A 12,103-nucleotide genomic window follows, 5' to 3' on the forward strand; every position below is an offset into this window, starting at 1 on the left:
ATTTTTTACACACACTTGTTATTTCATATGTTGACCAGATGGGGAGCACTTCTAATTTTTAACACACACTTGTTATTTCATATGTTGACCATAAAGGGAGCACTTCTCATTTTCACACACACTCGTTATTTCATATGTTGACCAGAGGTGGAGCACTTCTAATGTTAACACACACTTGTTATTTCATATGTTGACCAGAGAGGGAGCACTTCTAATTTTTTACACACACTCGTTATTTCATATGTTGACCAGAGGCGGAGCACTTCTAAATTTTTACACTCACTTGTTATTTCACGTTTTCCAGGGAGGGAGCATTTCTAATTTTTACACACACTTGTTATTTCATATGTTGACCAGAGGGGGAGCACTTCTAATTTTTAACACACACTTGTTATTTCATATGTTGAACAGAGGGGGAGCACTTCAAATTCTTACACACACTGGTTATTTCATATGTTGACCAGAGGGGGAGCACTTCTAATTTTTAACACACACTCGTTATTTCATATGTTGACCAGAGGGGGAGCACTTTTAAAAGCGACACACACAATTTGATAAATCCCTCCTTTTTGGGACCACCCTCAGTTTGATAGATATCACCACAAATGAGACATTGTCTATTAGATGCAATGTTATTGGGACCACGACTTATGTCATCACTTGTTCACACCTCCTCATATGGAAGATACTTTTCCTTCTTCACGTCTCAAGAAGGCTAGAAACACACACACACACACACACACACACACACACACACACACACACACACACACACACACACACACACACACATACACACACACACACACACGTACATAAAGTGCAGCTGTTTTGAAGCCCTACCAGACATGAAATATTTACAACAACACACAAACACACCCGCTGAGGTCTACAAGACTCAGATGGACCAGAGTTGGACCGAAGGTACCAACCTGAGGGAGGTTCTGTCCAATGCAGACTTGACACAGGCGGTAGATGGTGTGCATGACGGGGGTCTGCAGATCCACCAACCTGCACGGAGACCACGATCCAGGACCTGGGGCACCTTTACTGAAGCTAAACCTGCTCTATGAACCCACTCTAGAACCTGGAACCAGAGGGGCTGTGGTCGGGCAGTGTCCTCGGTGTGTGTGTGTGTGTGTGTGTGTGTGTGTGTGTGTGTGTGTGGGAACCAAGGGAATAATGGCAGGAAACACATGCCTCACACAAACACTGCATGTGTCCCTCTGATAAGACACACACACACACACACACACACACACACACACACACACACACACACACACACACATACAATCTTCCTGAGTACATTTTTTGGAGCATGTTTTGTCTGTGTGTGTGTGTGTGTGTGTGTGAGGCTTCGGGCAACCTACATTTCCCATAATGCACCTCTCCAAGCACAATCACGGGCTGGTTCTCAGCAGGCTCTAAAACCGGGGTCGGCAACCCGCGGCTCTTTAGCGCCGCCCTAGTGGCTCTCTGGAGCTTTTCTCAAAAATGTTTGAAAAATGGAAAAAAAATCGGGGAGAAAAAAAGTTAGCATGCTAAGTTAGCCTGTGTCACACATCAAGGTATATGACTATAAGGCAGGGGTCGGCAACCCGCGGCTCTTTAGCGCCGCCCTAGTGGCTCTCTGGAGCTTTTCTCAAAAATGTTTGAAAAATGGAAAAAAATGGGGGAGAAAAAAGTTAGCATGCTAAGTTAGCCTGTGTCACACATCAAGGTATATGACTATAAGGCAGGGGTCGGCAACCCGCGGCTCTTTAGCGCCGCCCTAGTGGCTCTCTGGAGCTTTTCTCATATTGTTTGAAAAATGGGGGGGAAAAAAAGTTAGCATGCTAAGTTAGCCTGTGTCACACATCAAGGTATATGACTATAAGGCAGGGTTCGGCAACCTGCGGCTCTTTAGCGCCGCCCTAGTGGCTCTCTGGAGCTTTTCACAAAAATGATTGAAAAATGGAAAAAAATGGGGGGGAAAAAAAGTTAGCATGCTAAGTTAGCCTGTGTCACACATCAAGGTATATGACTATAAGGCGGGGGTCGGCAACCCGCTGCTCTTTAGCGCCGCCCTAGTGGCTCTCTGGAGCTTTTCTCAAAAATGTTTGAAAAATGGAAAAAAATGGGGGAGAAAAAAAGTTAGCATGCTAAGTTAGCCTGTGTCACACATCAAGGTATATGACTATAAGGCGGGGGTCGGCAACCCGTGGCTCTTTAGCGCCGCCCTAGTGGCTCTCTGGAGCTTTTCTCATATTGTTTGAAAAATGGGGGGGAAAAAAAGTTAGCATGCTAAGTTAGCCTGTGTCACACATCAAGGTATATGACTATAAGGCGGGGGTCGGCAACCCGCGGCTCTTTAGCGCCGCCCTAGTGGCTCTCTGGAGCTTTTCTCAAAAATGTTTGAAAAATGGAAAAAAATGGGGGGGGGGGGGGAAAGGTTAGCATGCTAAGTTAGCCTGTGTCACACATCAAGGTATATGACTATAAGGCAGGGGTCAGCAACCCGCGGCTCTTTAGCGCCGCCCTAGTGGCTCTCTGGAGCTTTTCTCAAAAATGTTTGAAAAATGGAAAAAAATGGGGGGTGAAAAAAGTTAGCATGCTAAGTTAGCTTGTGTCACACATCAAGGTATATGACTATAAGGCAGGGGTCGGCAACCCGCGGCTCTTTAGCGCCGTCCTAGTGGCTCTCTGGAGCTTTTCTCAAAAATGTTTGAAAAATGGAAAAAAAGGGGTGTGAAAAAAGTTAGCATGCTAAGTTAGCCTGTGTGTATATGACTATAAGGCGGGGGTCGGCAACCCGTGGCTCTTTAGCGCCGCCCTAGTGGCTCTCTGGAGCTTTTCTCAAAAATGTTTGAAAAATTGAAAAAAAGGGGTGTGAAAAAAGTTAGCATGCTAAGTTAGCCTGTGTCACACATCAAGGTATATGACTATAAGGCAGGGGTCGGCAACCCGCGGCTCTTTAGCGCCGCCCTAGTGGCTCTCTGGAGCTTTTCTCAAAAATGTTTGAAAAATGGAAAAAAATGGGGGAGAAAAAAGTTAGCATGCTAAGTTAGCCTGTGTCACACATCAAGGTATATGAATATAAGGCAGGGGTCGGCAACCCGCGGCTCTTTAGCGCCGCCCTAGTGGCTCTCTGGAGCTTTTCTCAAAAATGTTTGAAAAATGAGGGGGAAAAAAAGTTAGCATGCTAAGTTAGCATGTGTCACACATCAAGGTATATGACTATAAAGCGGGGGTCGGCAACCCGCGGCTCTTTAGCGCCGCCCTAGTGGCTCTCTGGAGCTTTTCTCAAAAATGTTTGAAAAATGGAAAAAAAATGGGGGAGAAAAAAAGTTAGCATGCTAAGTTAGCTTGTGTCACACATCAAGGTATATGACTATAAGGCAGGGGTCGGCAACCCGCGGCTCTTTAGCGCCGCCCTAGTGGCTCTCTGGAGCTTTTCTCAAAAATGTTTGAAAAATGGAAAAAAATGGGGGGGAAAAAAGTTAGCATGCTAAGTTAGCCTGTGTCACACATCAAGGTATATGACTATAAGGCAGGGGTCGGCAACCCGCGGCTCTTTAGCGCCGCCCTAGTGGCTCTCTGGAGCTTTTCTCAAAAATGTTTGAAAAATGGGGGGGAAAAAAGTTAGCATGCTAAGTTAGCCTGTGTCACACATCAAGGTATATGACTATAAGGCAGGGGTCGGCAACCCGCGGCTCTTTAGCGCCGCCAAAGTGGCTCTCTGGAGCTTTTCTCAAAAATGTTTGAAAAATGGGGGGAAAAAAAAGTTAGCATGCTAAGTTAGCCTGTGTCACACATCAAGGTATATGACTATAAGGCAGGGGTCGGCAACTCGCGGCTCTTTAGCGCCACCCTAGTGGCTCTCTGGAGCTTTTCTCAAAAATGTTTGAAAAATGGGGGGAAAAAAAAGTTAGCATGCTAAGTTAGCCTGTGTCACACATCAAGGTATATGACTATAAGGCAGGGGTCGGCAACCCGCGGCTCTTTAGCGCCGCCCTAGTGGCTCTCTGGAGCTTTTCTCAAAAATGTTTGAAAAATGGGGGAAAAAAAAGTTAGCATGCTAAGTTAGCCTGTGTCACACATCAAGGTATATGACTATAAGGCAGGGGTCGGCAACCCGCGGCTCTTTAGCGCCGCCCTAGTGGCTCTCTGGAGCTTTTCTCAAAAATGTTTGAAAAATGGGGGTGGAAAAAAGTTAGCATGCTAAGTTAGCCTGTGTCACACATCAAGGTATATGACTATAAGGCAGGGGCCGGCAACCCGCGGCTCTTTAGCGCCGCCCTAGTGGCTCTCTGGAGCTTTTCTCCAAAATGTTTGAAAAATGGGGGTGGAAAAAAGTTAGCATGCTAAGTTAGCCTGTGTCACACATCAAAGTATATGACTATAAGGCGGGGGTCGGCAACCCGCGGCTCTTTAGCGCCGCCCTAGTGGCTCTCTGGAGCTTTTCTCCAAAATGTTTGAAAAATGGAAGAAAAATGGGGGGGGGAAAAAGTTAGCATGCTAAGTTAGCCTCTGTCACACATCAAGGTATATGACTATAAGGCGGGGGTCGGCAACCCGCGGCTCTTTAGCGCCGCCCTAGTGGCTCTCTGGAGTTTTTCTCAAAAATGTTTGAAAAATGGGGGGAAAAAAAGTTAGCATGCTAAGTTAGCTTGTGTCACACATCAAGGTATATGACTATAAGGCGGGGGTCGGCAACCCGCGGCTCTTTAGCGCCGCCCTAGTGGCTCTCTGGAGTTTTTCTCAAAAATGTTTGAAAAATGGGGGGAAAAAAAGTTAGCATGCTAAGTTAGCCTGTGTCACACATCAAGGTATATGACTATAAGGCAGGGGCCGGCAACCCGCGGCTCTTTAGCGCCACCCTAGTGGCTCTCTGGAGCTTTTCTCAAAAATGTTTGAAAAATGGGGGGAAAAAAAAGTTAGCATGCTAAGTTAGCCTGTGTCACACATCAAGGTATATGACTATAAGGCAGGGGTCGGCAACCCGCGGCTCTTTAGCGCCGCCAAAGTGGCTCTCTGGAGCTTTTCTCAAAAATGTTTGAAAAATGGGGGGAAAAAAAAGTTAGCATGCTAAGTTAGCCTGTGTCACACATCAAGGTATATGACTATAAGGCAGGGGTCGGCAACTCGCGGCTCTTTAGCGCCACCCTAGTGGCTCTCTGGAGCTTTTCTCAAAAATGTTTGAAAAATGGGGGGAAAAAAAAGTTAGCATGCTAAGTTAGCCTGTGTCACACATCAAGGTATATGACTATAAGGCAGGGGTCGGCAACCCGCGGCTCTTTAGCGCCGCCCTAGTGGCTCTCTGGAGCTTTTCTCAAAAATGTTTGAAAAATGGGGGAAAAAAAAGTTAGCATGCTAAGTTAGCCTGTGTCACACATCAAGGTATATGACTATAAGGCAGGGGTCGGCAACCCGCGGCTCTTTAGCGCCGCCCTAGTGGCTCTCTGGAGCTTTTCTCAAAAATGTTTGAAAAATGGGGGTGGAAAAAAGTTAGCATGCTAAGTTAGCCTGTGTCACACATCAAGGTATATGACTATAAGGCGGGGGTCGGCAACCCGCGGCTCTTTAGCGCAGCCCTAGTGGCTCTCTGGAGCTTTTCTCAAAAATGTTTGAAAAATGGGGGTGGAAAAAAGTTAGCATGCTAAGTTAGCCTGTGTCACACATCAAAGTATATGACTATAAGGCGGGGGTCGGCAACCCGCGGCTCTTTAGCGCCGCCCTAGTGGCTCTCTGGAGCTTTTCTCCAAAATGTTTGAAAAATGGAAGAAAAATGGGGGGGGGAAAAAGTTAGCATGCTAAGTTAGCCTCTGTCACACATCAAGGTATATGACTATAAGGCGGGGGTCGGCAACCCGCGGCTCTTTAGCGCCGCCCTAGTGGCTCTCTGGAGTTTTTCTCAAAAATGTTTGAAAAATGGGGGGAAAAAAAGTTAGCATGCTAAGTTAGCCTGTGTCACACATCAAGGTATATGACTATAAGGCGGGGGTCGGCAACCCGCGGCTCTTTAGCGCCGCCCTAGTGGCTCTCTGGAGTTTTTCTCAAAAATGTTTGAAAAATGGGGGGAAAAAAAGTTAGCATGCTAAGTTAGCCTGTGTCACACATCAAGGTATATGACTATAAGGCAGGGGCCGGCAACCCGCGGCTCTTTAGCGCCACCCTAGTGGCTCTCTGGAGCTTTTCTCAAAAATGTTTGAAAAATGGGGGGAAAAAAAAGTTAGCATGCTAAGTTAGCCTGTGTCACACATCAAGGTATATGACTATAACAGCGGTCGGCGACCCGCGGCTCTGGAGCCGCATGCGGCTCTTTAGCGCCGCCCTAGTGGCTCTCTGGAGCTTTCCTCAAAAATGTTTGAAAAATGGAAAAAAATGGGGGAGAAAAAAAGTTAGCATGCTAAGTTAGCCTGTGTCACACATCAAGGTATATGACTATAAAGCGGGGGTCGGCAACCCGCGGCTCTGGAGCCGCATGCGGCTCTTTAGCGCCGCCATAGTGGCTCTCTGGAGCTTTTCTCAAAAATATATGAAAAATTTAAATGATGAGGGGAAAAAAAACAATATTTTTAGTTTTAATATAGTTTCTGTAGGAGGACAAACATGACACAAAACTCCCTAATTGCTATAAAACACACTGTTTATATCAAACATGCTTCACCGATTCGAGTATTTGGCGAGCGCCGTTTTGTCCTACTTTTTTGGGCGGTCCTTGAACTCACCGTAGTTTGTTTACATGCATAACTTTCTCCGACTGTCTAAGACGTGTTTTATGCCACTTCTTTTTCTGTCCACCAAACCTTTAACGTTGTGCATGAATGCAGAAAGGTGAGTTTTGTTGATGTTATTGACTTGTGTGGAGTGCTAATCAGACATATTTGCTAATCGATGCTAACATGCTATTTAGGCTAGCTATATGGACATATTGCATCATTATTAGCTATAATTAAGCTCATTTAGTTTCATTTTAAGTCCTCATAATTTAATTTGCATCTCCAGACAGATTTGTTTTTGTATTTCTGGTCCAATATGGCTCTTTCCACATGAAAAGTGAGGTCATGTGACTCACCGTGCGTCGCGTTTGTCCGTCTTTGGTCACCTGGCCTGCGTGCGGCGTGGCGAGGTCGCCGCCGGTGTCGTCGGTCTCTCCAGGGGTCTTGGCAACACGGTCCCGGTCAGGACCTGCGCCCGGGTCCGGGGCTCTCCCAGGTTCGGCGGCGAGCATGTAACCGCCGGCGTCGTCGTGGTCGTCATTGTGCCAGGTGGCGTGCCTCCAGAACATGGCGGCGCCCCCAAGGTGGTTCTGATCCCAGAATAAATATATTATTATTCAGAAGTGATGTCATCAGAGGTTGGCCTCGCACACCAAAAAACAAGATGATTGTCAAAACTCCCAACTTGTACCTTCTTACGTGATGATGTCACGGCGTGCGGGAACGCGAGGACGATGGCGCTCCCTTCACGCCGCCAAACTTCTCCTTCTTTTTGCCATCCTTGTTCCACTTATTGGTCTGCTTTGTCTCCAGCCAGGCCACCTTCATACCTCATCGTGGTGTGATGTCACAAGTGGGAGGGGCCTTTCCTGTGTGTGTGTGTGTGCTAGAGAAATAGGCCAGAGGTGTCATGTGGGTCACATGGTTACTGTGCAGCTTCTCATCACCATGGCAACCGTGTGGACCCTTGGAATGGGGAGCACTTAAAATCTATTTTCATCACTGCTCTCTCCATCTCACAGCATCTGTGTGTGTGTGTGTGTGTGTGTGTGTGTGTGTGTGTGTGTGTGTGTGTGTGTGTGTGTGTGTGTGTGTGTGTGTGTGTGTGTGTGTCATACTTGCCAACCTTGAGACCTCCATTTTCGGGAGGTGGGGGGTGGAGGGCGTGGTTAAGAGGGGAGGAGTATATTTACAGATAGAATTCACCAAGTCAAGTATTTCATATATATATATATATATATATATATATATATATATATATATATATATATATATATATATATATATATATATATATATATATATAAAATAAGACAGATAAAATAAGACAAAATATTCCTGCTGTTTGAATTATTTATTGTGGATTTGGGTTTGCCAACAGTCCCTTAAAAAACAGAACTAGAACTAGAAACAAAAGTATGTACTAAGACTAAAAATGGTGAACTTTGTCCAGTGTTGTTAGGATTATTATTATTATTATTATTGTAAGTGTTGTTGTTTCAACACATTCATGATTATTGTAAGTGTTGTTGTTTCAACACATTCATGATTATTGTAAGTGTTGTTGTTTCAACACATTCATGATTATTGTAAGTGTTGTTGTTTCAACACATTCATGATTATTGTAAGTGTTGTTGTTTCAACACATTCATGATTATTGTAAGTGTTGTTGTTTCAACACATTCATGATTATTGTACGTGTTGTTGTTTCAATTTTTTTTTGAATATTGTAAGTGTTGTTTTTTCAACATTTGATTATTGTACGTGTTGTTGTTCCAACACATTCATGATTATTGTAAGTGTTGTTGTTTCAACATGTGATTATTGTACGTGTTGTTGTTCCAACACATTCATGATTATTGTACGTGTTGTTGTTTCAACATGTGATTATTGTACGTGTTGTTGTTCCAACACATTCATGATTATTGTACGTGTTGTTGTTTCAACACATTCATGATTATTGTAAGTGTTGTTGTTTCAACACATTCATGATTATTGTAAGTGTTGTTGTTTCAACACATTCATGATTATTGTAAGTGTTGTTGTTTCAACACATTCATGATTATTGTAAGTGTTGTTGTTTCAACACATTCATGATTATTGTAAGTGTTGTTGTTTCAACATGTGATTATTGTACGTGTTGTTGTTCCAACACATTCATGATTATTGTACGTGTTGTTGTTTCAACACATTCATGATTATTGTAAGTGTTGTTGTTTCAACACATTCATGATTATTGTAAGTGTTGTTGTTTCAACACATTCATGATTATTGTAAGTGTTGTTGTTTCAACACATTCATGATTATTGTAAGTGTTGTTGTTTCAACACATTCATGATTATTGTAAGTGTTGTTGTTTCAACACATTCATGATTATTGTAAGTGTTGTTGTTTCAACACATTCATGATTATTGTAAGTGTTGTTGTTTCAACACATTCATGATTATTGTACGTGTTGTTGTTTCAATTTTTTTTTGAATATTGTAAGTGTTGTTTTTTCAACATTTGATTATTGTACGTGTTGTTGTTCCAACACATTCATGATTATTGTAAGTGTTGTTGTTTCAACATGTGATTATTGTACGTGTTGTTGTTCCAACACATTCATGATTATTGTACGTGTTGTTGTTTCAACATGTGATTATTGTACGTGTTGTTGTTCCAACACATTCATGATTATTGTACGTGTTGTTGTTTCAACACATTCATGATTATTGTAAGTGTTGTTGTTTCAACACATTCATGATTATTGTAAGTGTTGTTGTTTCAACACATTCATGATTATTGTAAGTGTTGTTGTTTCAACACATTCATGATTATTGTAAGTGTTGTTGTTTCAACACATTCATGATTATTGTAAGTGTTGTTGTTTCAACATGTGATTATTGTACGTGTTGTTGTTCCAACACATTCATGATTATTGTACGTGTTGTTGTTTCAACACATTCATGATTATTGTAAGTGTTGTTGTTTCAACACATTCATGATTATTGTAAGTGTTGTTGTTTCAACAGTTGATTATTTTAAGTGTTGTTTCAACACATTCATGATTATTGTAAGTGTTGTTGTTTCAACACATTCATGATTATTTAAGTGTTGTTGTTTCAACACATTCATGATTATTGTAAATGTTGTTGTTTCAACATTTGATTATTGTAAGTGTTGTTGTTTCAACACATTAATGATTATTGTAAGTGTTGTTGTTTCAACACATTCATGATTATTGTAAGTGTTGTTGTTTCAACACATTCATGATTATTGTAAGTGTTGTTGTTTCAACACATTCATGATTATGGTAAGTGTTGTTGTTTCAACACATTCATGATTATTGTAAGTGTTGTTGTTTCAACACATTCATGATTACTGTAAGTGTTGTTGTTTCAACACATTCATGATTATTGTAAGTGTTGTTGTTTCAACACAATCATGATTATTGTAAGTGTTGTTGTTTCAACACATTCATGATTATTGTAAATGTTGTTGTTTCAACACATTCATGATTATTGTAAGTGTTGTTGTTTCAACACATTCATGATTATTGTAAGTGTTGTTGTTTCAACACATTCATGATTATTTAAGTGTTGTTGTTTCAACACATTCATGATCATTGTAAGTGTTGTTGTTTCATCACATTCATGATTATTGTAAGTGTTGTTGTTTCAACACATTCATGATTATTGTAAGTGTTGTTGTTTCAACACATTCATGATTATTGTGAGTGTTGTTGTTTCAACACATTCATGATTATTGTAAGTGTTGTTTCAACACATTCATGATTATTGTAAGTGTTGTTGTTTCAACACATTCATGATTATTGTAAGTGTTGTTGTTTCAACACATTCATGATTATTGTAAGTGTTGTTGTTTCAACACATTCATGATTATTGTAAGTGTTGTTGTTTCAACACATTCATGATTATTTAAGTGTTGTTGTTTCAACACATTCATGATTATTGTAAATGTTGTTGTTTCAACATTTGATTATTGTAAGTGTTGTTGTTTCAACACATTCATGATTATTGTAAGTGTTGTTGTTTCAACACATTCATGATTATTGTAAGTGTTGTTGTTTCAACACATTCATGATTATTGTAAGTGTTGTTGTTTCAACACATTCATGATTATGGTAAGTGTTGTTGTTTCAACACATTCGTGATTATTGTAAGTGTTGTTGTTTCAACACATTCGTGATTATTGTAAGTGTTGTTGTTTCAACACATTCATGATTATTGTAAGTGTTGTTGTTTCAACACATTCATGATTATTGTAAGTGTTGTTGTTTCAACACATTCATGATTATTGTAAGTGTTGTTGTTTCAACACATTCATGATTATTGTAAGTGTTGTTGTTTCAACACATTCATGATTATTGTAAGTGTTGTTGTTTCAACACATTCATGATTATTGTAAGTGTTGTTGTTTCAACACATTCGTGATTATTGTAAGTGTTGTTGTTTCAACACATTCGTGATTATTGTAAGTGTTGTTGTTTCAACACATTCGTGATTATTGTAAGTGTTGTTGTTTCAACACATTCATGATTATTGTAAGTGTTGTTGTTTCAACACATTCATGATTATTGTAAGTGTTGTTGTTTCAACACATTCATGATTATTGTAAGTGTTGTTGTTTCAACACATTCATGATTATTGTAAGTGTTGTTGTTTCAACAGTTGATTATTTTAAGTGTTGTTTCAACACATTCATTATTATTGTAAGTGTTGTTGTTTCAACACATTCATGATTATTTAAGTGTTGTTGTTTCAACACATTCATGATTATTGTAAATGTTGTTGTTTCAACATTTGATTATTGTAAGTGTTGTTGTTTCAACACATTCATGATTATTGTAAGTGTTGTTGTTTCAACACATTCATGATTATTGTAAGTGTTGTTGTTTCAACACATTCATGATTATTGTAAGTGTTGTTGTTTCAACACATTCATGATTATTGTAAGTGTTGTTGTTTCAACACATTCATGATTATTGTAAGTGTTGTTGTTTCAACACATTCATGATTATTGTAAGTGTTGTTGTTTCAACACATTCATGATTATTAAAGTGTTGTTGTTTCAACACATTCATGATTATTGTAAGTGTTGTTGTTTCAACATGTGATTATTGTACGTGTTGTTGTTCCAACACATTCATGATTATTGTAAGTGTTGTTGTTTCAACATGTGATTATTGTACGTGTTGTTGTTCCAACACATTCATGATTATTGTAAGTGTTGTTGTTTCAACACATTCATGATTATTGTACGTGTTGTTGTTTCAACACATTCATGATTATTGTAAGTGTTGTTGTTTCAACACATTCATGATTATTGTAAGTGTTGTTGTTTCAACACATTCATGATTATTGTAAGTGTTGTTGTTTCAACAGTTGATTATTTTA

The 12,103-nt window shown here is 40.4% G+C and overlaps 1 protein-coding gene across 2 annotated transcripts in view; it reads right to left on the reverse strand.

Annotated features, from left to right (window-relative positions):
* The window catches only part of LOC133548992 (regulator of G-protein signaling 3-like), a 46,648-nt gene extending 39,081 nt beyond the window's left edge, over positions 1-7,567 (reverse strand). Inside the window, exons 1-2 of one of the 2 annotated variants that reach the window (XM_061893995.1) lie at positions 7,396-7,567; positions 7,061-7,294 (exon numbers count right to left, since the gene is read on the reverse strand). In XM_061893995.1, coding sequence (XP_061749979.1) covers positions 7,061-7,273 — 213 coding nt within the window. In that variant the 5' untranslated portion in view covers positions 7,274-7,294; positions 7,396-7,567. Of the gene's footprint in view, positions 1-932; positions 1,159-7,060; positions 7,295-7,395 lie in introns of those variants that run through there. The other variant, XM_061894004.1, reaches the window with a different exon arrangement.
* Positions 7,568-12,103: the final 4,536 nt, after the last annotated feature.

This window comes from Nerophis ophidion, linkage group LG01 (genome assembly GCF_033978795.1).
Source record: "Nerophis ophidion isolate RoL-2023_Sa linkage group LG01, RoL_Noph_v1.0, whole genome shotgun sequence".
Classification (NCBI taxonomy): Eukaryota; Metazoa; Chordata; class Actinopteri; order Syngnathiformes; family Syngnathidae; genus Nerophis; species Nerophis ophidion.